Source organism: Athene noctua, chromosome 6 (assembly GCF_965140245.1).
Source record: "Athene noctua chromosome 6, bAthNoc1.hap1.1, whole genome shotgun sequence".
In the NCBI taxonomy this organism is placed as follows: Eukaryota; Metazoa; Chordata; class Aves; order Strigiformes; family Strigidae; genus Athene; species Athene noctua.
Window position 1 is genome coordinate 12,284,026 of NC_134042.1, and position 26,854 is coordinate 12,310,879.

General features: G+C 39.1%; 1 protein-coding gene across 3 annotated transcripts; it reads right to left on the minus strand.

The window, feature by feature from the left end:
* On the minus strand, window positions 1-26,387 carry VPS39 (VPS39 subunit of HOPS complex). 3 transcript variants are annotated; one of them, XM_074909581.1, is made up of 26 exons: window positions 26,195-26,387; window positions 24,524-24,589; window positions 23,651-23,677; window positions 23,138-23,202; window positions 22,149-22,191; window positions 21,003-21,097; window positions 19,664-19,762; window positions 18,871-18,963; window positions 17,125-17,308; window positions 16,488-16,608; window positions 16,016-16,136; window positions 15,122-15,251; window positions 13,786-13,928; window positions 12,780-12,923; window positions 12,126-12,267; window positions 11,761-11,847; window positions 8,694-8,767; window positions 7,981-8,079; window positions 7,605-7,722; window positions 6,995-7,123; window positions 6,407-6,509; window positions 5,421-5,466; window positions 4,667-4,816; window positions 4,360-4,494; window positions 3,677-3,768; window positions 1-2,532 (listed from the first exon to the last, which is right to left on the minus strand). In XM_074909581.1, exons 1-26 carry the CDS (start codon window positions 26,265-26,267, stop codon window positions 2,457-2,459), a joined length of 2,655 nt encoding a protein of 884 aa, XP_074765682.1. In that variant the 5' UTR covers window positions 26,268-26,387; the 3' UTR covers window positions 1-2,456. The 3 variants fall into 3 exon arrangements, with proteins under 3 accessions (XP_074765682.1, XP_074765683.1, XP_074765684.1); XM_074909582.1 differs by having other exon boundaries at window positions 23,651-23,683; XM_074909583.1 differs by lacking the exon at window positions 23,651-23,677.
* Between the last annotated feature and the right edge of the window lie 467 nt (window positions 26,388-26,854).

Below are 26,854 nucleotides of genomic sequence, written 5' to 3' on the forward strand. Positions count from 1 at the left end.
AGTACATATTTAATGGTATAAGACTTTCAAAAACGTTATTCAAAGAAAGAATACAAAAGTGGTTTTAGCAGGATTTTGAGAACATTCACAAGCATACTATAAACTTGTAGATTTAAAAACCAAAGCTGAGAAGTGATGACAGCTCTCATATCACATGGCCTCGTTTGAATTACACACAGTAAAGCAGGAGCAATACTGGGAGCCCCTGCACTGAGTCCGATTTCCAAAAGAAAGTAAGGACCAACATATATATATATATATAAAAAAAAATAATATATATATATATATATAAATCTACAGCAGCCCAGAGAAGCTTAACTGCACAAGAAACACACACTGGTTCACAATATTTATTACAATCTATTGCTTTGATAAACCCGCTGTATGGTTAGTAAACCCAAACCACATGGTAAGAACCAACAAAAAAATAAAAAAAAAACAACAGCACAAACTACATCTCTGTAAAAGGTATGCAATGGATGTGAACAGAGGCACAACCTTAACTGTGTAAGTAAAAGCACAATGAAGGTCCTCATATGTGAATACAGCTCTCCTGGTAGCAGATAATGAAGGTAAATAAAAATCAGACTAACAGTACTAAACATAAGATAAGTAAAATTCAGAGCAATATTGTTATATCTGTATACAAAGAATACAGGGCCTTTTTAAATACCCTTTTCATTCTTAATGACCTGTAAACACAACTCTCCCAAACCATCTTCCCTCTGTACCTGAACTAGTATATAAAGATCTATACAGAATGTGCAAATCCAATATAAGTATTTTTAGGCGCTCTTCTTCAAATAGAAGAAATACAAGATTAAAAACATTAACACCACAGATTCCCTCTACCCAGCCTCTGCAGAAAGACATCAGTAGCAATACTGCCCAAGACATCCAAGTACAGAAGTAGTAAAACACTGGACCAAGAAATCCGTAAGAATGCATGGCATAGGAACAATAAATACAAACACATGTGGAAAGGGAAAAACCAAACAGTTATCAAGGAAACTATTAACACTGGCAAATGAAAGTGAATTAGGACTCTTTGTCAGCCTACAGCAGATCTGTTCCTAAAAACCACTCACATAACAAGGGCTTCAGTAAACCTATAATGTTAACCGAGATCCAATTACAACTTAGGCAGACAGGCTTTACTCATTTAGTTTGTTAAGAGGTGATATCTAGTAGTTACATGCCACGCTCCATACTATTTAATAATTACGTATTTATAAGTGTTGCTAGACTAGGACATTAGGAATCAAACAGCCACTCTAGAGTTATTTGCTACTGCTGCCTTTTCATTACCACTGCACGGATTCTTTCTGCACTGATTAAACATTTTAATATCCTCATATCGATCTGCTATAAAGTTTGTGGAAAAATAAGTTAGACAAAAATATTACAGCCTACAAGGAGTATGGTACGATCCAGTTCTTGTAGTTAAGACTTCTGGCCCAGGAGTAACTTCAGAACAGTACCAGCCTGAGCAGAACACAGTTCTAGAGCATTTCAAATAGAGAGATGTTGAAATAGTCTGGATTTTACTTCAGTGCTGTAAAGTGAACCAGAGACCAAAGAACTTATATATACAAATCTCAACTGTAGTCTAGAAGCTCAAGCAATAACTATAGTTCACTCCCTTCAGAAGTTGCTTTACAGGGTGTTCTTTGCTTTTTGGTATGAGTGCAGATGTGAATGTCTTAGAATAGTCTCTGAGCTTGCACTCATGCTAAGAGTGAACATATTCAGTGCAAACAACACACAAGTTAATTCAATTTTCAGCTCTCAAACTAAAGTTTAAAAAAGCGTACTAGTGGTATCTACTGTTTGTCTGACTATCTCCTGTGGAACTGCTTCTTATCAGGTCAGGTGATAACACTGAATATCAATAAAAAGATTCCTCTGGCCAGCACTTAAACATTCCCATTACTGAGATGAAAAGAAATTATATTTTCTAGGTCTAGAAATAGGCACAGAAGCATTCTCTATGCCAAACACCTGGTGATATCCATGCAACACTGATACGGCTGCAGACTTTAAAGGTATTTTCTTTTTTTGAAGAACTATTTACATACAAGACCAAATCACAACATTGTCACCCTAAGGAGGTAAGTTTTAGAGTAAAACTTCACTTGTGGTGAACGCCCAGCAGTTGTCTAACAACTCATTTGCAAAGTTGGAGTGCAATACAAAACTCACTACAAAAATCAGTTTCTATTCTTCATCTGAGTACTGAGAGGTTCAGCGTAGCTGCCAGAACTACAATAACATCGTGAAAGTCATTTTCTAGTAAATCGATATTGCCATAGGTACAGTCAGTCCACAGATACAAATGACTTCTATCCAGTGTAAGAGAACCTAGCAACAAGCCTCAAAAATCTCAGAGGCATCAACTTCTTACATCATCAGTTCTGAATTTCATAAGAATGTTGGGATTATTGACCATGACAAGGTCAGGTGTCCAATGTGTTGACTTCTTTGGAGCAGAAATAATGCACAACTATTGCATTAGGGTATCGAGCAAATGCACTGTAAAGAGAGAGAACACAAAAATCAACTGTCAATACAGCCAAACAGTTTTCCCCATTCAAACAAGAACATCCAAGTTGTGCAGAATCAGAAAAAGACGCTTACATAAAAGCAACACTTTTCTTGCTTAAATTATAGCCTGAATATATTATTGAGAAAACCAGACAAAAGAATTCTATGGATTTTGTTAAGAGTTTCTTTCTTAAAAAATAGTATCTATTTTCAATTCTGTAGGCACAAGTTACTTGGAAGTCACCGGTAACAAAGACTGGGCGACATGCTTGACCTTCAAAACCTTGTTGAACTTAACAGCATTAGAAAAATCCTAGACAACCAAAACTGTACTCCATATGCAAATATAAATTCTGATGCTACATACTAACAGCAAAAATTTGAATATGCACAGCAATAAGTATATTTAAACATATGCTCATTAAAATGTTTTGGAAGAACCACCTTTCCCTATCATTGTGAATGCTACCGATATCTCAGAAGGGTTCACATCAAGAGAAAAAATGAATAAACTAGTCATGTGGCATTTCAGTGGAATTCAAAGAGGAAAACAAAAAAGTGCAAATAAAATTTGCATTCTATCCTAACCCACAATTACCTATTAGGAATGATAGAAGTTATTGGGATCTGGGTATCAAGTGAGTTAGTTCTACTTTTAGATGTCCTAAGACAATTAGGCTACAAAATGTAACTCAGACAGCAAACCACAAAGCCAGATATAGAAAACACATGTATCTTAGTTTGAGATTCCTAATTCTTATATTATCCTTCCTAATTCTAGTTAAGAAGTGGGTAGCAGGCAGTGCCTTAGGAAATTTACCGAATTCCCTATGAGAAGCGATTTTCTGCTTTCTAGACTTGTGACGAAGTCTTATGAGGTTCTGAAAGGATTTTATTTTCCTTTGTTGAAAGCAGGATTAAAACTCTTGTAGTAAACTTCACTGACTAAATCTTTGATGTTTTCCCAGTTGAGTAATGTAATTTGTAATTCAAACACTCTTCAAATGTTTCCCTCACACGGCTGTTCTCTCTGTGTATATACACATTCCAGGTTTTGCAGCATTCTTAGTTTAGGTGTACCAGATTCATATTTGATTCAGTTTCCCAAGCTTTAAGATATATGCTCTCTCACCTGTTACCTATCTTCTTTTTACATACAGTGCACACCTTCTCCTCTGTAATAATGCACTTCACTTGCTGATGCAAGATCCGCTCCTCCTGGACCTAAAGAAGAATTAAAAAAAACCACACAACCTTGCTCAAAAAACAATGCTATACCATAGCTCCTGTCTAGTCTGGTGAAACTGAAAACTGTCACAACTTCTAATTTTCAGTGGCTGTCTACATTAACAAGTTGTACAGCATAAAAGAAGCAGGTCTGTAGAGCAGAGAGGTGGTACTGAACACCCCACACCCACACTATATGAATTGTAAGATTTTACTTTAAACTAGACTGGTCCACAAACTAAAGCATTCTAATCACTAAGGAGTGTTCAAGTGAACTATTGAGCTGCATCATCTGGTTTTGTTTATTTAAAAGAGATCCAATCTATGCTATCCAAGGTCATCCTGTAATGCACCCCAGAGCACAGTGAGTCCAGAGACTCACAGCAAAAACACACACCTCATCCAAACTAAAATGAACGTACTCACCATCTCCTGAAAAAGGACATTCAATCTACTTGATGCACACCTACTAATTTGAAGTGCACTACATCTAGAGGACACACATTCCATATAAGGAACAGTTAATTCAAATACTTAGTATCTGTTTTAAAACACCATTCCAGTAACTGACAGGTGGTGAGTACTTACCCTCAGAAACTCTGCATGGAGAAGATTCTTGAGTACTTGATTAAATCTCTTCTTCTGAGCATTTTCCTCAAGGACTTTCTCTAAGAAGATTCGAATCTCACTAATCTGCGTGTTTGCTGGGAGTAGGTTTATTGCCTGCAGCAAAATATACTCAGTTAGGAAAAATTAAAATGGAATAGAGAACAAAATAGAATAGAAATTGACACATTTAGCTTGACACTGTTACCATCTGTTCTCCTGCCTACTCCAGTACCTTCTGTCACCTTCTGCCAACAGTACACACTGAGAGCCTACAAGTCTTCCTTACCTTGGTGGTATCCAGTTTGCTGTGATGTAGTTCCAAAACCTGCAGAGCAGCCTGCAGATTGGCTTGAGGCTCCAGCACTTCCATCTTGATTGGTCCCAGGCAATGAACACTAGGTGGGGAGAGATACATCCGGAGCAGCGACAGATAGACCTATGGCACACAAAATGAAAGTTCTGAAACCACCACACACATCCACAATTGACAGCGCTGGTAGAACTCAGACATGGTACTAGTAAGTTGTACCCATGCCATTCAAAATTCTGAAGTGCTCATTTAAACAGCTCTTATCTTAAAAGAACAGAAACAAAAAGTACCAATGATGTTCAAGGCCTTCTAAGACTTGCATTCTACACTAAAGTTCTTATAGAAAAGTAGTTTTAAACAAGTCTCCCTCACCTTACAGAACTCATCCATAACCTTTAGAAACCAACACTTCATTGCTTTTTACCATTAACTTTTCTATGGATATATGCAGAATAAGCACAATGTTTTGTCTCCTGAATTATGTCAGAACTTTAGCTACAGTGATCCAGTAACATTCTCAACAAAAACCAAATTTTAAAAAATATAAATCAAAACCCCCCAATCATATAGTAATTCCTAAATTCCAAGAGCTCACACATAAATTCCTGTTCACCTACACAAACCCTGAAAAAGTCTATACAGAGCAAAAACTTTAAAGTCCATAACATGGTATGAATAGTCTTAATACGTTCTCGCTAAAAAGGAAGACTGAAAAGATGAAGCTACTTACATCTTTGTTTCCATCTCTGTTTCTGTCATAATGTTTATGGCAGTAGCTAGAACATAGAAGAATCAAGTGAGATGCAGCGAGTTTTGGAGTCCAGAGAATCAATCCACAAATTAATATTTAAATGCTCTAATTACTGAAGCCATTCAAGTTTGGTGACCATACATTCAATTCTGATCAATTAATCAAGTTGCACAACAAAATTACATTATTTACTCTGCATTACACTGCTGAGAAAATGGAAGGTTTGTGCAAGTCTCCCACTTAATGATGAACTTAAAAAGCTTTAATGCAGAAACTAAATTTAATTCAGCTGCGTAGAAAGGGGAAAAAAATGTCTCCAGTCAACACATCATAGCATAAAAATGTATGTGTAGATACGTCTAATTACTCTGAATCACAAAGACAAGGTGTTCAACAGTGTACACTGCATGCCAGGGTTGAATATCCTCTAATAGATATTTGCTGAAACCAGCTTTAAAAGATGTTATGTTGAACAGGCCCCAATGTTCAGATATACCTGACTGTATCAGATAATTCTACTTTCAGCTAAGTACTTTGGAGTCACTCAGGTGGTTCCCTGACACAGTATATCTAGCAAAATGCAGTATCTTTACTACAGAGGATTCTGCTAACTGAAGGAGCTTCACTTTGCAGTTGGGCAAGTGAATGTCTCTCCAAAGAGAAAGGAAATAAAACAAGATACAGAAGTTCACAAGCTCCTTAGGCAGAAACAAAGGACTCTCTGATGACAGTCATATTGCTCTAAAGTGCAATGACAGAAGAGCATGAAAATGTAAACCTCAAGGGGATGGCAGCATCATCTGTAATGAACAGATACCTGGAAGAGCCTAAAGTCAAGAAAGCATGGAAACCCAGAAGATTCTGAAGGCTTACAGTGCTTATGCTCCACATACAGCAACATTTTACTATACATCAATCCCTAGGACAGCAAGCAAAGTCTTGAAGGAAAAAAAACCAACTCTTACTTTTCAGCCATGTTGGTATCCTTCAAAATATGAACATAAATAAACAGAGCTTGCTCATGCTTCCCCATACGACCCAAGAGCAGAGCACGTTCTTCTAGGAGACCTAGTGACAGGATGAAGGATTAGTCAATAGCTACACAGAGAAATGTCCACATCTCCAAAAGCTCCATCAGTGACCAGACTAACAGAAGGAACTATAAACTGCAGTCTGAGCCCAGGTTAAACTCACACTGAGACTGTAAGTCTACTTCACTAGTCTCAATAACATTTTATGAATTCTTAAGTAACCTTAAGAAACAAGAATCTTCAGATCTGTTGAGCAGTTCAGGCTCATCAGAAAGTTCGGCTAACAACTGAAATGATGGGAGACACCACAAGGTCTTGGGCCAACAGTTACAGGAATCCTGCAGAGAGTGGTAAACCCAACTATGCAAGAAAAGCCAGAGCATACACTAGTATACCACCAGTGGCCTACAGTTACAGCTTTCCTCTCTGTTTCTAGTTACCATGATTCTACACTAAGTGAGGAGGTTTTGCTGTACAAGGTAATAAGGTAGGGTTTCATTAACCTATGGAAAATGAACTCACCATCAAAGGGGAAGTCACTAATTAGTCGACCAGGTTCATACCAGCTAGACTTCTCCAGAAAAAGTAGAAGCTTTTTCCGGTAGTCCCCCAAGTCTCCTCCTTCCTCCCCAGCAGGCACTGGAGTTTTATCTATATGTAAGAAAGCCAACACAAGTTACGATATTACAACTATTTCACTACACCAGCACACAGAAGAAGATAAACAAATCATTATGAGGACAAACCAAATGCTGATGAAACTGTTACATGGGCTGGGATTCTGGTGCACATGCCAAATTACCTCAGCTCCTTCAAACACACCAAGTGACTGGTTAAAAAATAGACTCAGTTATTCAAGACCCCTCCCTACCCTTATCATGAAGAATTCAGGGAGCAGTAGCTGCCATTTTAACTAATTATGAACAAAGTGTCACTTGGTCCCATAGTATCTCTAGAGAGGCAATAAACTAGACTTCCCCACAAACCCACAACTTTTGTTGTTCCAGATCCTTCATCACTTGGGATACTTTCTGCTGGATGTAAACAGGGAAGGGTTACAGCAATACACTGTGAAGGCTCCCCTGAGCTGTTCCATCCCCCTGGTCTTGCCACCAGAATAGGCTAAACATACCTGCAGGGAAAGAACTGAGATATTCTTTCATTAAGCCCTGCACTTTCTCGCAGTACAGCTGGATCAAACAGTTGTGAAAGTCTGCACCAGTTTCTTCCCAGACATGAATGATATGTTCCTGTAAATACATGTTCAGGTTCAGTTACAGACACTTCCACAGGGAAATAATTTGTTATAAGAATGCAACAGTTCCATGCCTGCATTTATCAATCTTGACTTTATAATTTCATATATTTTAATTTTTTTTTCTTTGCACAACTTATGGTAAAGCTAATATTCTCTGAGACAGCATCAGGCTCCTGTGCCTAGAGAACTGAAGCCTTATATCTAACATGTTAGACTGAATGTAATGCACTAGTAGAGACTGAGTTCTTACCAGATAAGGAATAGTCAAGCTTTTAAAATTTTCTATCAAGAAACTGAGCACTTTGTCTCGTGGCAAAGCTTCCACTTCAGGGAGATCTTCTGTAAATATCTGTTAAAAAAATTTTATTCACAGAATAATGATTTTTTTTTTTTTTTAAAGTGCCATGGTGTATTTTCTGAGGCACTGAAGCTCAGCATAACATCACATAATGTCTAAAGAGTAAGCACAGGAAGTATGAAAAAAATCTCAGCAGCTTATTCAGGCACTCAGAAGCTCTCTCACACCTGAACTAACATCCCCACTTCTGCCCTAATTAACATTCTTCTTTTACAGTGCCCAACACCTCCCAAATACAAAAAGTCAATTCTATATCAAAGAGGAGAGAGAAAATACAAAAGGCAAATTGACATTTGCCATTTAAATACTCAATCAGGCTCTTGTGCAAAAAGTGCAACATCAGCAACATTTAAGTGTTGTATCAAAGGTGCCTAGCTACTTATTACAAGATAAGGTACTCCAACAATGGAAAAGCATAAGAAAAACTGAAAGGCTGTTCTGCTCTAATTGCTGCTAATCTTACCACAGTACTGAACACAGAAAATATAAATCATAAATTTAATTGGATTTAACATTAATACATGGATTCTTATATTGAGTTCTCCTAACTACACACACTGCACTAAGAATGTCAATTGCAAGGTGCCAGTTTCAACCACACTTACCTTCAGTCCATCTTCAGGAAAATCTCTCAGCACCCAGACAGAGTAGGAAAATACCAAGTGCAAGTTCTCTGTGCCTGAAATACAAAAAGCAGCGGCGCTCAATGAAAAAATTCTAAAGAACTACTCACAGTACAGCAGATTCTTTCAGAGACAGCAAAGCTTAATCTACAGGAAGAATCCAGTTTGGGTTTTTTCCCTGCTCAAGTCAAGCAAATCACACATCCCAGGCTAAAACCACCATTTCGTTACTTTGCAAACATGATCTCAAACAGAAACAAGAATTAACTCAAATACTAAGTGCCACAAAATGTCAATTCAGACCAAAACCAAGCTCAGTTGTCTTAATCACATTCTAAAAGTCTTCCCTTAAAATTTATTTTTATTAGGGTAGAAGAAGCACTGTACTTCTCACTTGTGTAACTTCCTCAGTCCCTTTCCAGCCTGCCAGACTAATGACTTCTATAGCAAATGGTCAAATACTTCATAGCAAGTAACAAAACATTACAGTACTGAAATAATTGGCATAGAAACTACACAACAGATAACTTTTCCACATTTAAGAAAATTTAGGACATGCCTCTTAAAAAGAAAACTTTCATTTGGACAATTTGGTTCATAAAGTTTATAAAACATGTTAGGAAAACATGACTTCCCCCTCACCCTCCTGATCAGAACCACCAAGGCATTCACTGCCCCAACAATACAACAACACAACTGTATAAGAAACAGAAAGCTACACCAACAAGTCATGGGAGTAAGTTCTCATGCAGAACAAGAGACAGAGAAAGTCTAACTCCTTATAAACAAGTGTGAGACGAATTAGAACATCTCCTTTCTAAAGCACTGATCAAGTTGCCTTTACTGAAATCATGACCAAATCAAGCGTGAAGTTACAACCTACTCAGAACGCTCAAGATGGCAGAAGTTGAGGAAGGGCTCATCAAGCAACTACGAAAGTTTATAGATCAGAGTACTAAAAGGTCAACATCACATCACACCACAAAACAAAACAACGGGCTCCCTCAGCACAGAACCTTCAGCTGCATGGGGATTCACATTGAAGGTCACAGGCAAGGATGTTTTGTGCCGCTAGAATTAAAGCGGACACTGAATTTCTAAACTTTCTCAGCAACAAAACCCTAATTTAAATATGAGCTATAATAAGAAGAAGTTCTGCATAGCACTATTTTAACAGATAAAGAATGGTGTAATACACTATCTACTAAATACTTACCTACCCCTCAAATACATAGTTCTCCTGTGCCTACCTCTGCACAGATGAAGTATATCTTTGATGGACATGGACAGTCACAGAATTAACAATATTTGCTTTGATGCAATAAACAGTAAGTGTTTACCCTGTTGACACACAGTAAGTATCAAATCCAAATCAGTAATACATAATTGCTGATTTAAAAGACCACAACTACAAGCCTGGAGGAAATTTTCCCTACTTAACTGAGAACTATTTAAGAACGTTCAATTGAACGCCCAAAAACCTATAGACAAGAGATGACTAAAGGGTTTCTACTTCACTCAGAATGTAAGTGAAAGCGACTAAAAATACATCTCACACAATTAAAATCTTTAAAATAATTTTTAAAAGATCATTTTTTACTTAGATTAGAAGCTCATAACTACAGAAGCCTCACAAAAGGGGCAGGCAGAAGGAAAAATCTGTAGAAACCCCATACTTCAAAATGTTTTTATCATCTTATTTAAGGGACTCCCAGAAATTACACTTATCAATTAATGAAGGCAGAATGAGCAGTGCAGTTAAAAACACCCTCCCACACACAGTGTTACACTGCTGCTATTTACTTGGGGGAAAAAAATCTGCATTAGTGTAAAACATTCCATTTATTAGCAATAGTTAACCTTCCAGGTTGCTTCCTGTATTTCATTACTCTGAAGTGAATGGACCCAAATATCCTTCATCAGTTTTAAATAGCTGAGCAACAAGCATAGATGAAAACTGATTTTCAGGGGGTCCTGAAACAGAGAAGCTCCAGAAGTCTGAAAGAAATTTAGCAAACTGCCAAGATTTTAAAAAAGTATTCCAGACAACTTGGATAATTACAGGTCTTAAACATCATCAACCTCAGGTAAAACAAACAGCTGACATAGGTCAATCGAGATGAATTTATTTAAAATCTATTCTGTCCTTTTCCTAAGATGAGAATGTTTGTTTTGTAAAGATGTATGCTGAATATAACATACCTACACTTCTCTAAGATGACTGACATTACCAAATGACACCAACGAATAAGTGTAAGAGGCACACATGGCACAAACGGGAAAGCTCTTGATGTCATTGTAAGTAATGTATTACCACTGAATGAACATGTTGCCAATAGAAGCCAGCAGTTCTTGAAAAAAGTAATTATAGAAAAAATACCACTTTGCCAACAGTATAAGACCAGGAGACGAACAAAGGTATTTCCCCTCATAAACTGCTCACTCCCAAACTAGTACTGTGACATTTTTAAAGTGTTGTGCATTTAGAAATAACTAATATTATTGGATTGGAGGAGACTATTCTCAAAAGTAGTAAAACCAAGAAAGGACTTGGGAGTTCACAATGAGTCAACGAAGCAAGTTCCTACCATGATGCTGTGACCAGCAACTGTCAGGTATTTATTATCTAGATCTACCTAAACACAGAAAACAAAAACTTCATATAGGATTCTTCATCTCAGAAAAGATACTACAAGACCCAGCAACTGGAAGTCAGATTTTCGGCTGGAAAGCCTAACCCAGAAGTTAGACTTTCCTTTTGTCAGCGATGGTAAATTCACCATTGGAAGAAAATTCAAAATACTGTGGCATATTTTCTACCAATGGAAATTTTTATCAGAAATAAGGAATGTTCTCCAGTAAGATATTCAAGTTTCAACAATACGCTTGTGAACTAATCCTCAATGTTTGCATTACGCAAGAAACCAGACAAGATGACAAGGATACCCTTTAGCCAGATAATCTCTAGAAAGTTGCTGAACAGCAGAATAATCACTAAGCCCAAAACGAGTAACACCTTCATAAAAACAGCCCTCTCCTTCACACTCACCCAAATGCTGCAGATACTGCACTGTCCTCTCATGACCCTTCAAAGGTGAGTTGGCTTTCTTTGACTGATCCACCAGTACCTGTAATGCTTTCAGAACAACAAACAAGTTCATTCCTTTGTAGCCATAAGTATTATCCCAACTTGAACCACAAAAAAAAGTCTTCCTGTTCTGCTACCAGAGACAAAAAGTTTTGTTTTAAACACACGGACCAAATGGGTAATAGGAACAAACAACAATTTAATCACAAGACAGACCCAGAAACAGTCTCTTCAGAATATTGCCTAATTACTGAAGACAATTTAAAACTCAACACTAGGAATACCTGCTCCTAGCCCTTCTCTCCCCACCCCAACCTCATACCCACCTTTCTCATGCAGACCTTTCTTCTCATACAGTATTATCAGCTCACTATATTTGTGTGCCTTCTTTAGCACATGCTCACTCTCCTCAATATGGCAGTGATTGTTCTCCAGACGTAGCAATGGTGCCACCAGTGCTACATTTGTCTGCAAGAAAAAGGGAGCACTTAAAAATACTTCTAATGTGCACCTCCTAAGATAAGAAATGACAGTTAAACATCTTAGAGCAAGGCCCATCTTCATTTCCATCATTTGTTGGGACAGAAAGAAAACAATATATCAGAGCTATTCCCCTTCAAGGATGGAGATCAGCTCTGAAAAATTGTTGACAGCAAAGACGGTACTCTCCTGCATTTAACAGTACAAGGCAAGACAAAAAGTATTCATTAGATCTTCAAAATACACAGCCGTGGCCACATTCTTTTGACAGAGGCAGAGACCAGAAACAGACACATTGCTTTATTCCAAGAAACTACTTCCTGACCCACAAGCACACCAGCTAGCACCAAAGTTTCACAGATCATTTTTAGACCAAAGACAGATGGTTGTTTGAGAATTTCTGAAGTAGCTCCTTATGCTCCTTCTTAAACATTTCAGCCTGAAATTCCAATAGAGCTTGCACAGTAAAGGAAAGACCTCTAGGTCAGGCAGAAACTCACATGGAGGTAACACTTTAACAGGGTGGTATCAATGATTTGTAGCAGCTTCTTTTTGGATTTGATAGTGGGTGTTCCTTCCATGAGGGGTGAGGTACTGGACTGATGGTCTGAATCGTTTAGCTTCTTCACCAGCTGACTTCTTTTCTGCAGGACATCAAAGGAAATTTTAATAGGAAAAGGCCATGTATTTCTCTGTCCCACCTCAGCAAATATAACCCACCAAGTAAAAAGACTAAATTAAAGCAATTTAGTAACTTGCTTTAATTGTTTCCTAAAGATTTTTTATTAACTATTTAAGTATTCAACACATCATCTTTCCAACCACATTCAGGTGTATACATTTGTTTTATAAATTTATAGTTCTGCAAGATGTCAAGTCTTGAGAAAACAGTCACAAGGAAACTCCGTTAATCTGAACAGAGACATTTTAGAGAAGTCAGGAGACATTTAAAACATATGGAAAACAATTTAAGTTTTAAACCACCAGGCATAAAAACTATCCTCCTTCAGACACAAGCTTCCTTTTACTCTAGCAAGAATAGCAACTGAACAATTCATATTCCAGTTACAATAAAGAGGACAGGAAGTTACAGTACCCACTACCTCCCACTACACATTTTAATGCATGCTTTTGACCTCTCTCCTGGATAGAGTGCCCACCATGATAGCCACCAAACAAGAACAAAAGATCAAGAGCTCAAGTCCTCTTCAGAAGTCTTCTAGAAATTAAATACTGGACTCAATTATATCTGGTCCATAAGTCAATTTTATCCAGTCTTATCAGTCAGATGTGACGTGTCCCACTTATCTGTGGGGAACCTCATGCCTTCCAGTTCCCCTGCTTTCTCAGGAGCTGCTGCCACAGTTCACAACCATGAAGACAAACCATTAAGGCTAGCATGACAGAGCTGGAGCGGGTGTACAGCTTCCTGCACATCAAAGTTTACCAACAAAGTATGCTAAAACCGAATAAGCCTGCTCTGAAAACAGATATAGAGGCACTCACTTGAGTTAGGTAGTCTATCAGAGCTAAATGTGCCTTCTCCAGCTCTGCCCCAGAGAGCCCAGGCAGTGGGTTGGGATACTGTAGCTGTTTCCTGTAATCTGTGGGCAGGAGGTCAGGATACAGACCCATCACATGAGTGGGATCTAAGTAAAAAATAACTAGGATTAGTGACCACTCAGAACATTATTTTTGCAAACTCTTAAATGCATGTAACCTTCACACAAGCTTAGTTTTCCAACAGAGCTCTCTGTAGTCAGTTTGTACGTCCACAAGGTTCCAGATAACAAAATTTGCTCGCTACAGAAAAAAAGCTAAAACAAGGCAAAAGCAGCAAGAATGTTTCAAAGTCCAAGCACAACAAGTTCCAATCTGTGCGCTTGGCAGACCTGGAGGACAAGCCATTATTATAATCCTCTTATTGCTCTTCTTGGAGAATCCCAAAATCAAGAACTCTGACAGTAGGACAGGATTTCTAGGAACAGGCACTGTTTTAAGAGACGATTTGCTATGCTTCTCAAACAAGAACTGAATAGCACCATGTGTAACTAATGAGCAACCATTTTCATGGAGTTTAAGCATATTCAAAATTACTGCCTTCTAATTTAAGTTCCAAGTATTTTGAGATCTCAGTCCTTTTCTTTCACTGTAGTTTTCCAAAGTAAATATGATGTTATGATGTTAAGTGTCATCAAAACAAACAGAAGTTCTAGCTTTAAATGCACAAGGAATGTGCTGTCACCAGTAAAAAGAATCTGTCTTACGCACTATTCTATGGTACAGTCCAGTGTTTAGGTGTTCTTCCAATAATCCTAGTATGAACCAGAGAAATAGCATCAGAGACTACTTTGACCTCCAAACCCACAGAAAAGTCTCCTGGCTTCAGTAGCTTGGTCTATTAAACAGGAAACAGGGTTAAGGGTCCTCAGTCTAGTCCGAGTCCAAGGGTTTATTTAGCAAATCTGCAGAGGTTCCTTATTTTTCATTCCAAGCTACAAGCAGGCTTCTGGTAGCTACTGAAACCCTCAACTTCAAGGGTCTGTGTACACGCTATGCACACTGTAAAACAGCCTACAATACAAATATATTTTGCACAAAGGGCAAAATCATGATTTAACTTAACTCACTGAAGTTAATTAAGTACTATAACCAGTTTCACAGAAAAAATCTAAATAGCTGCCTAGGCTATTTGCCATTCACCGGGGAGGTCTGCACAAGACACCACTGTTTTAAAACAAAAGCAAAAGAAGAAAACAAACAGAAAACCTCACACAACAGTCTGAGAGCTTCATGTCGTTCCTCCTAACCTAGGTATCTCAATGTCAACCCAAGCATTTACCTGTTCCAAGCTTGGCAAAAACCTGCATGGATTCATCAAAGCGCTTCTGGCAGAAGAGGTTGAAGGCAAAGAGGTTCTTTATGTGGTGAATTTGTTGTCGCTTCTCACTATCGGAATCATCTTTCATTTCCTATATACACACAAATTAACAAACATTAAAAACTCTTCAGCCTTGTAAATGAGAAGGAAACACTCTACAGATATAACAGGACTATTATACTTTGGAGAGAGTAAGAAGTAAGATCACCTTCCAAAGTGAACACACCTGGTGGTGATCCTCAGATGCTATGCTTATTATGTCACTGAGATAATGTGGAAGATTTGAGAGCTACCCCTGCTTATCAATATGCTTGTTCTATCAAAGCAACTATCTTTTCACTCATTTGTCTTTTCAAATTTTTTTTTCAAGTTAGCAATATAAAATGCAATTAATTCATTTTAATGTAGTTCCAGGGAAGTTTCTGGAAACCAGAAAAACCTCACAGTAAGAGCAATACAGTTAAATGTACTGCTTCAGCTTCTCTAAGAAATTATTATGTTGCAGGAGTAATGTGCAGGGCCATTACAAAAAAACCTGGTCATTTGACAAAACAACATACACAACTCCATGCAAAACTGTTTACAAGTAGTCTGAAGATTAAACAGCTAAGAGATAACCTTTCACATACAAGATGATATCTCAAAATCTAAACCACAACAGATCAACATGGAGAAATGGCAGCACAAAACTAAAACTTAAGTCAAAAAAGGCCAGAGTTTATCAGTCTGTGCGAAGTGGACAGTAAGGAGATTAAACTCTCCAGACTAGCTACAGTCAAGCAGAAGGCAAACATCCTTTCATGTACTTTTGCACAAGTGCTTCTGTTGCAAACCCAGAGATTTTTGAGTACTTACTGCCAACTGCAAAGCCAACTCAAACTGCTTGTCCTGCAGAAGCTGCTGGATCTGTGTGGCTATGGACACCGGAATGAGCCGCCAAACAAAGTGATTACTTGCCACATATATAATATTTGTGCTGTAAACAAAACAAAAAGATCACTTACTAAGTTCCAGCACTGAGAAAGAATACCTTATCTGAAAAAAACAATCCTGGTTAATACATACATGGATCAGATACAAGGGCAACTTGAGCAATATTGAAAGCAGAAAGGAGGAGAATATTATCTCCTGTGATCAGAAATTCCCAAAGACACTCAATTATTATTTACTCAAGGTACGGCCTCCATTAATCTGTTCATAAAAAACAGACCGCTTCAATGCTACTTAAGCCAAAGGAGTCAGAAAATATCTTCTTCTCCCAGTTCCTCAGAGTGCTATCATACACCCAGACAGCCTGACAAAACTAATAATCAGTTACACTCAATACCCTCCAGAGGTGATGAAGCGTGGTCTCTGCAGCTCGATACTCTGTACCAGCAGGCGGGGTTCAAAAGTGCGGATCTCCACATACCGTGGCAGAACAGCAATGATGTAGGGAGGCTGGTGTTCTGTTAGTGAAACAAGTGAATAATATAAGTTGATTGTTCTCCAGTATTCCTTGAAATAAGCCATGACTTAAAGTAAGACCTCAATTTTTTTTCCCCTTGAAATATGTCCCTTTTTTTGCTTATTAAAAACAAAACTCAATGCCCAACACTGGCAGCATTTTGCTAACAGCCTACTACCAGGCTTTTTGTTCATCTTTCAACATAAGGAATTTATGTGGCACCCAGAAGAACTACAGTGCTTTAACACACTACCTTTCATTTAAAATCTTATCCCTTTATAAAAGACATGCAATATGCCCACTTCCTGAGGAGGAGACAGGCATACAGACCACATGCAAAGACAGGGAAGAAACAAAAATAAACACACAAAACCTTCCACAGAGTACAACTTGAAATACTTTAGAAACTGTCACACTTCAAATCCACCTAGTTATTTAAATACCAGTAACATAACAAATTTGTCATACACAATAGAATAAAGCAGCAAATTTTTAAAAAATTACTGCCAATTCTCACCCATGGCTATAGGAATATCTGTCCAATTCAAGGCACATTTCTGAGTACAGACCCCTTCTTCATTGAGCACAACTGTTAGATCATCTTGGCCAACTGCAACTTTCCCATCTGCTACAGGAGCAACTAATGGTTCCAGCTGCTTCCCTGTGGGAAACAGTTCTTTGATGGATCCTTTTCCATCCACCTAGAATAATTAAGAAAAAAAACACCCTGTTTTTGAAAGTAACTTTTATTTCAAAGCTGCAGAAGACCAAAGCCAAAAACCCCCCAGATAGATTTACAACTCAGACTACTCACTAACAGGACGAGTGCAATCTTAAAGAGTAGCAATAAGATTTTCTGCATATCATCATTTATCTTGCTTATACATAATTTGGAAATAAAGAATTAATACTGTTGCATCTGAGATGATGTATTCCTGTTGCTGTAACAGTATCTAAGCACACAGTACATACAGGTTTATAAAATGCACAGCACAGTAGCAACATCAGTTAAAGTGTCCAAACACTTCTTAGTGTAACCAGAAAATTTCATTTAGGCCAAAACTTTAACATGGTTTTATTCTGGCATGAGTGAATGTTGCCACATAAAGAACAAACTAAAAGCCTAGCAAGCTACTTAGCCTTTTTTCCCTGCCCTAGCCACTCGCTCTTATGCTGTCCAGGGAACTGCACCCACCCAAAAAAACAATTTAAAAAAATCCAAAGAGCTGTTTCATGAGCTGATCTAACATGTCACTGACACCAAAACAGAGAATCCTCCTCCTTCAACTCCAGCTGCATGTTCCCGCTGCTTCCCCTGCAGTACAGCTCAAGCATTCTTACAAATCAACAGCTAGCCAGCAGAAAACAATACCATAAAGACACACTTTTTTTTTTTTTTTGCCTATTTAGTTAAATGAAGCCACTCAAGGATAGGTTAGTCAAGCACCAGAACAACCCAAGTAGATACTTGGACAGCAAGTCTCTATTCTGGTTGCCTGAGCAGCTGCAAAGCTACCCATATCACCGGAATGGGGAATCAACATCTAGGAGAGGGCTGCAGAACAGCATCCCTTATGAGCATTGTCACTTTGAAGTGCCTGTAAAAATTACTGTGCTGTTTTCCTGTCGAATATAAAGCAGTGTTGCCACCCATGTTCATACATATGTGTGGTGCACCTCATCTTCACCCCATTTTCCTGTAGCATCAGTAGAAGCCAATTGTAAAGGCAGAAAAGAGAATCAAATATAGCTGTCAAATGAGGCCCAAGTGGAAACTGTAATACTAAATTACCAACAGTAAGTTTAGAGACTTTCAAACTGAAATGACTACAGTTCAGCAAAAGAATCAAAAAAAGAAAAAAAATGGTTAAGCTTCTTATCTGGCTTATTGGATGAGAAGTGGAGATACTCTTGGTCTTTTTTTCTCTTTTAGAGTTATCTCCTTTCCTAATACATGAAATAAAATGCAAACTGAGCTAACACGGACCACTGCCAAACCAAAAAATCTTTTTCAATGCCTTTTTTCTGCGAGAGCTTCAAAGACTGATTTCAACAGCAATAAACAGAAGAGTGCTTCCTGACAAAACATCAATTTAAAAGGACAGACTTAAGCTGACCTTTCCAAAACCACATATAGCAAGAGTACCAGATGCTGTTTTTCATAAATGTTTGTTAGCTAAATCCCTGAGTACAGGAGTAGCCTCCATAGTGTCTACTGTTACCCAGATCTTCTTAAACACTGTATTCTGAACTCCAGTCTTACCCGTATCAGATAATAGTCCCTCTTGAAGCCTACACAGATGGAGTTTTCACACCAGGCCATAGATTTGGGTACATCAGGTACACTGAAATCCCCCTGAGGGAAACAGGAAGAATAAGTCAAAATGGCTGTTACAAGAGAAGAGAAAAAGTCAAATCTGGCAACACAGAGCGTAACAGGCAGCACTGGTGTTGACACCATATTACCCACCACACGTGCCTGACTTCCGCTGATCAAGGAAGGGCAGTACACAATTAAAAGGCGAGATTCATGCACAGTAAAGAGGTGTGCTCCGAGTTAGCTGTTAACTTCCTAGAAGATATGCATAGCTGAAAAATTCTTTACCCATTTCCATTGGTTATTTTTATCCTTCCGGTGTTCACAAGTGCCGCTCTCTATGCTTCTTGCCAGTAACTACCTTCTGACTTAACAACAGACCTGGAGAACTTTGAGTAGAAGTGGACCCACTTCCATAGCGTTATAGTTAGGTGTACATTTACAGAGGCTGCACGCTAATACATTTCACTGACTTACAGGTGTCCCACAATCAGAATGTTAAAATATAGAACAGCCTTTCATTTAATTTATGACACTCTATTAATGCCATTAATTGCGATTTCAACCATGTATTTTCACTTTTATTTGCTGCTTCATTGTTAAATCACTGCAGAACCAACCGGAGTCAACGCTCTGGAAGTCATCACTGCCTCTGAGTAATAGGGACTGCACAGCAAGCACTAAAGAGCAACTACACTCCCTGTTGAGGCATGCTAGGCTACAGAACAACACAACTCACCTGTAGCTCATGGAACTCTCTGTCCTTCCAAAAATAAAGCTGTAGCTTCTTCCGCACTGCCACACACATTCTCAGCACCTCTTCCCCTGTATCTGACTGCTGTGAAAATAGACAGATGTAACTCACAGGCATTCAAACTAAGAGGCAAATAAGATAATACAAAGCCAAAAGAATCCTTGGCCTGAAGCAAAGCTGCCAGCTGAAGAGCAGCTTTGTTCATCCATGCCAGAAGGGCATTCCCTAAACCAGGAAGCACAGAGAGAGGGAGAGTGAGATACTTAAAAATTAACTTTGGCAGGGATTGTGACACCAAGGAAACACCAAAAAAAAAAGAAAAGGAAGAGCAAAGACACACATGCACACACACATAGATCAGTAGAGCGCTATCAGCCCAGACGTGAAGACTAGGATAAAAAGCTTGAACTCTGCACAGTATAGGATAGGGGAGAAAATGGAACACCACAAAGAATGTGTTATACTGACAGATGAAAACTTCAACAGGCATTTAAAATTCTAGCCTATTGAAAGTTTCCTGACAAGAAATACTAGAAAAGCTAAGCGCCTGCACACTCAAACAACAAGGCACCTCAGAATGACCAGATTTAAAGTTGTGTGGAAAGACATCACTAGTTCTAATACCTAGAAAACCCTAAGTACTTACTACAAAATATTTAACACTAAGCTCCCATAGGACAAAGAGATAAAAAGAAGAGATGAAGAGCACCAAGCCATCTCTTCTGGTTTTGAATAAGGTTTCTGAACAACATGGGTAGGCTAAGAAACTCACTTGGATAGAAATGAGTCACTTAATAAACCACAGCATATGAACAGAGAATTGCTATACTTTATGGAACCATTTTACAGGCTGAATCTACCACAACTGCCCTGGGAATCCCTGAGCCAATACAGTTTAACAGATACAAAACATAACAAAACCTATGATGGAGATGCTTGGCAAAGGTAACCACTATGAGCTTGTATGCTGGCAATTTAAGGGAAGGCAATGGCTTCTATATTGGAAAGGATCTTTCAAAAGGACAGTCAAAGTTACTACAGGATAAGAATGCCTTAAAGTTTTGTATCAGGAGGTTAAAGGCTACAATTACAACAGGCACAAGAAGATATCTCATAAAGCACAAGAAAAAAATTAAGGTGACATTAAAAACAGTTGCCCTAAGCAAAGCTTCAACATGCAGTAGGTACTATCTTTAAAAAGCACTAGTACCCAAGCAACTTGCATGTAACACAAAACTAACAAACCTAATTATACAGCAATAAAAAAAAGTTATCTTTATTACAAACAGTAAGGACATCCATGCCATTGTGTTCCTCCTCTTACCTGAAGATCACAAGTGAAAAGTGATGCACCTTTTGCCTTGGAAACTGTGGTGATTTGTTGAAAAGTCAACAGGTCATGGACATAAATGTTATTTTCTGTTTTAAACAAAATTCCAATTATTATTCAATATTTAACATATGTAAAGCTCACTGCCAATTCAAATAAGTTATCACATTTTATGTTTACATAAAAAGAACTTGTGAAACTAAGAACTGCAAGAAAGGAAAAGGAACATTTTCCCAAAAGCCGAAAAGGAAGTGCTAAGGCACGTACAAGACAATAAATGCAGAAAAGACGACTAACACCAGCATTGGTAAAATTACATGAAGGAACTGAGAACAGGAGCTAACCAAGCAGAGGAAGTGGTAGTGGAAAGGACAGCAGGCAGGCCAGAGCAAAGCAAGTCCATCATGGAAGATCGTATGAGCAAAGACCATTTTGAACTAGCTCCTGAAATTAGTGGAAAGTGAGCAGTTGCAAATGGAGGGTACTGTGGTCAAGTTTTTGTACGCACGAGGACGCAGGCAGCAGAAATCTACACATGCTGGAGTCGGAAGAGCCGGGACTTAGAGATCATAAAGAAGGGAGTAGTGACATAAGCAAAAAAAGACACAGGAAGATTGTAAGGTTAAATAAATATAGCCAGAGACAAGCAAACTTAGATCTTCCTCAAGATGGTAAAGATCGCCATCTGCATATAAACTGAATTTGGTGTAACACATCAACAGTAAGTTTCATACATCAAGTAAGTTTGGACAGAACTTTTAGCCCCTATCATACGGTGCACACGCACGCATGCATGTATGTATATATGTGTATATATACACAGTATGTATATATGTGTATATACACACACCAATACAGACAAACTATATACATACACACACACTTCAGTGCACGTATGTATTTTTTAATCACGAAACTTAGCATTAATACTTTGTTCTCCAAGCTGGCTTACAACAAGCAAAGCTGCTTCTCAATCCATACCGCATAATGCTTCCCCTTCAAAGTGAAAAAGCCTAAACTCTACACAATGACTTTTCAACAACTAAACAGCTATGCGGGTGTGTGGAAAGGGTGCCACATTCAGCCAAGTAACTGCATCAAGAAGAACTCGTTAAATATTAGAACATTTTCTTCACTTACCTAATAGACTGACCAGAATTTTAAACTGAGAAACAACATGAATCTGAAAGAAAGAATTCTATTAGTGAATCCATTCATAAACTAAACCTCTGACCAAAGCTTGATTATAGATAGTCTAAAAAAAAAAATGCATCTTAGATACTCTCAAAATAATGAAAATAGCAAAGCAGCTATCTATGTACAACTTTTCTCCAGCTATTGCAACCCCATTCACTTACACTCAGTTTTTACAAGCTAACACATAGGGCTTGCAACCTAGGATGGTAAAAAATGCTATAATAAGTGGTATGTTACTAGTACAGAAATAATTCTAAAGGATAGGCAGAGTGTTGCTGAAAGAGGCTGCATAATCTTTGAGCTAAGTGCTTTCCTGATATCTTTTATATTATTTATTAAATTATTTATTATCTTTTTATTTATTTTATTATATTATTATTATATTATTATTATATATTTTATAATATTATTTAATATTATAAAAATAATTATATTATATTTTATGCATTTATATTATGTTTTTCAATATAATCAATAAGCAAAAGTTCTCAAAAACCCCCAAAAGTGTATTAAGACTGGCAGTATTTTAGTTCTAAATTCCAAATAAGAGGAATTGCACTCACATTCGTATAGCGCTTTATTCAAGAGTCAACTTCGATATTAGTCTGTTGGTGTATTACCATCATTTTTATAAATGCTCTCAGTCAGAGCAGCTGAAGATCTACTACAAACAACAGCACTTCCACAAAATGCGAAAATAAATCTCTAAGATCCAATTCTTTTCTTTCTGTTTCAGCAACTAAATGAAGTTTATTCCTGTTATGGGAAAAGTGGGCTAAAACACCAGGCTATGCCACCTATAGAAGAATCTATACTTTGAGGGTAATTTTTTGTTAAGCTTTGCAGATATTCCAGAAGTACATTTGATATTTCATTTCTTAGCTGAAAACAAACGAAAATTGTCCCCACATCAAGAAGATGGTATTTCCTACCTGCTGGATCTTTTTTGAGAAGTTCTTGTTGGACTTCTCTAGTGTCACTTCAAACCTATTGCAACCTACCAGAAAGATTTGAGAGAGTATGTAAACTGAAGTTGTCCTTAAATTTATGTCTGAATATATCTTACATTAAATAGATTACAAAGAATTACGAAAGCAAACTTGGCCACTTAACACTAGAAAAATGACTCTTCCAACATATCTGTGCTATCTTTTACTTAATTGCTAAATGCATCAGAAGGACTTCTACATAGTCAGGCAAAAAGATAAATTACACTTCCTGTACCCATCTGAGAGCGTCATCAATAAATTTTTCCCTTGCTAGAATTTTAGATTACAAGAATTACATTTCGAAACCCAGAGACACAAAGATACCCAAAAAGACTTTATCCACACCAATCAAGTACCAGCAATTTAAATTGCTAGGGAACACATCACTGCAAAGTAGACAAGGAATAAACACTACACCACAATGGTTTAAAAGGAGTTTTATGGATAAAGACTTACAGACACTTTCTGATGACATAACCTCTCCTGGCATTGATGCAAAAAAGGGGGAGAAATTTACCATGTGAGATAAGACACTAGCAACTCAAGACTAGCATGTTCTGACTGGAATAGCAGCCTATAAATTTCAGAAAAAGCAAGCTGAATTCAGTCTCTAGAATCCAAATAGCTACAAATGAACAACTTTCCAAGAGCTCATGGACTTGGAAACAAATGTTTATTTTATTCTTTCCTGTCCCAGACTACATGGCATTACTCTGTTCAATAACATCAGTTTCTACATAATAGCGGATAATGCGAAATACAAATATGTTTAGTGAAAATCGATTTTAACTAAACTGAAAATAGAACAGTTCTATTTGTGGCATCTCTAGAACAGACTATGAACACTTATGACTGTCAAAGAGGCAGGGAGAAGAATAAATAGATGACAGAACTAGTTAGGAGGGATCAGTCTTCCCCATCCCTTTGATGCACGTGGACCCGCTGAATAAAGCTGCTCTTTCACTAATCCACTCCTTCATTAACAGAAGACAAATATCAAATCTCTGGCAACTAGTACACTACACTGCTTTTGCGTGTTTGTGCACTGTCTTCACAAAAATTAGACTAACCTCCTATACATTCAAACCTGAGAGACCCGATATAAAACATACTTTAGAACAGAGAAAAGGCTTATACTACTTGCTATCTTTCTTGCACATCTGATGTTATGTACACTTTCACCAGATTCCATACAAATGTTAATTAAACTCTATGTAGGAAAAAATCAGCAACTAAATATACTTGTGTTAACATCACTACAACCTCTTAAAGTGCAGGAAATAAAAATAACCTGACCAACTTTGTGTGCCATTCTTACAATGAACTTACCTATGTCTTTCTTGATCCTGTAAAGCAGAAGGTGCCCTTGTTTGGTACCAACAAGGAGCCATTCCTCTACAAAGACACGAATAAAAAGAGTCTAATTAGCTTCAACAAAGACTGACCTTCCCAGCCAAGTTACATTTATCAGCACACTTGGAAACTTCTTTCAAATGCCAAAGAGGACTTGCTATGGCAACCACATGCATGTCTCCTACCATCTCTCTGGTGGAAGTGTTCGGAAGTAGCTTTCATTCTCAGGAGAGGATGGCCAAAGATCAAGCAGTAAAACAGAGTACAGCCTAGACATCACATCCCGCTTGTTTATACAAAGGCAAAGAAGTAAACTATTGCATCTTTTCTGCAATCAAGAGGCAATAAACTATTCTTCAGACTTTACTATCTCCCAGAGAGCAACAGTGCTACATAATGGGAAGAACAAGAAGCTCTATGTAGGTTTATTTAGGTTTTAAACTAGTCATGTTTTTATAAGAACTCTCTGAAATAATCAGATATGCTTGGAAGGATAGCAGCAGCGTTGCTTAAGTGGCATAAGAATTGCTTCAATGACCAACAGTCATTCAATATTTATAAAAAGGAAACTTTTTGTGTATACACTCCGTGGCAGAGTTTCAGACTCTTCCTATTTACAGCATACAAAAGTGACAGAGTCTTTAATATGACTGAAATCCTTCCTCCTTGCTGAAAACCATATAGAAAAGAAGCATACACGAATACTTTCTACATCTAGTACTCCCTCATTATAACAGATACTTGTATTGTAATAAAATCTTGCTTCATGCAAGACCTTTCTTCCATTACTTGGTAGAAAAGTTGTAGTGACAGAATTGCACCTCTTTTTGCACAACCATAGTTACATGCCTGTAGGTTTAGACTATTTTCTATTTCAGCAAAATAAATTATTTCAAAGAGATGGAAGATAAAAGCCTCAATGCAGGAATAAACTATCTTTACATCTTCTCTACTACATAACTCTAGCATAAACAAGTTATGATTAAACGTGGCAGTACTGTTCAGGCTGTATTTTTTTTCTTGACAGATTGAAGGGGTCACAACTGCACGATGTCTGTTTTTTTTTTTTTTTTTAATTACCAATTTTGTGCTATGTAGTATATATGATGGAAACTGCTCAAGCAGTTTGAAAAGCCTTATCAAGCCTTATCATTACGGGAGCTGGTATAGCCACCTGACCAGAATCTCGACTGTCAAGTATGCCCAAAAATATAACCTATGCTTATATACCACTGACACATGCAGAGTCTCAGCCTAAGGCTTGAACACACACACCGGTGTTCCGAGATAAACTTTAGTCGTAACACAGAGAAGGCTTTTTAGAGAGAAACTAGCCGACCCAGGGTTACAGCACTAGAAATCTTGGCAGCCCCGTCCTCGGCGCCCCCCTCCCGCTGCAGGCACCGAAGGCAACTCAACGAGCCGAAAACGCGGGGAAACGGTCCCGCGCCGCCCGCACGCCCAGGCCCGCGACACGGCAGGGCCACCGGCAGGGCCACGGCCGCCCCGGGGTACAGCCGGCCGGGGGCCGAGCGACACCGCTACCCCGGGGCCGCCACAGAGCACGGCTGAGGGAGCGTCCCGGCTGCCCGGGACGGGAGAGAGGAGCGGCTCGGGCTGCGGCAGCGCCGCGGCCCCCCGGCTCACCCCAGGCCGCCAGGCAGTCAATCTGCAGCGGCAGCTTCTCCAGGATCGGCACATGCTCGAAGGCGTCGTGCATGGCGGCGGCGGCGGCTCCTCCGGGGCCGGCTGCCGCAGCGCCCGCCGACCGGGAAGAGGCAGGCAGTGGGGGGGCGCGGGGGGGGGTCGCGGGGTGAACGGCCCCGACAGCAGCAGCAGCGGCGGCGCCGCCGGCCCACAGCTCCCCGCCCTTCCCGGCAGCCCCCGCGCCCGCCCCGCCGCCGTCGCTTCCGCGCCCAGGCTCCGCCCCCGCGGGCCCGCCCCCTCCGCGCTGCTCCCGCGCTGCTCCCGCCCCCGCCTCGTCCTCTCAGCGACCCCGGCAGGGCCCGGGCGGCTCCGGCCGGTGCAGAGCACCCGCGCCCCGGCGCTCCCCCCGCCGACATCGAGCGGCCTGCCCCCGCGGCGGGGGGCTCGGCCACTACCGGGAAACGCGCGTCGGCACGGCCAGCGGCCGCCGGGGCGGGGGTGCTCCCTGTCCCTGAGGGGACTCGGCTCGCCCCGACGGAACCCTTGTGCATCTTCATACGGCCCGGAAAGGGGATCAGCTGCAAGGCACGCCTGGGGTCTGCCCTCAGCAGTGTTGTATCAGGGTGCCAGGTTGCCAGGTGATAGCAGGTTGGAAAGTCA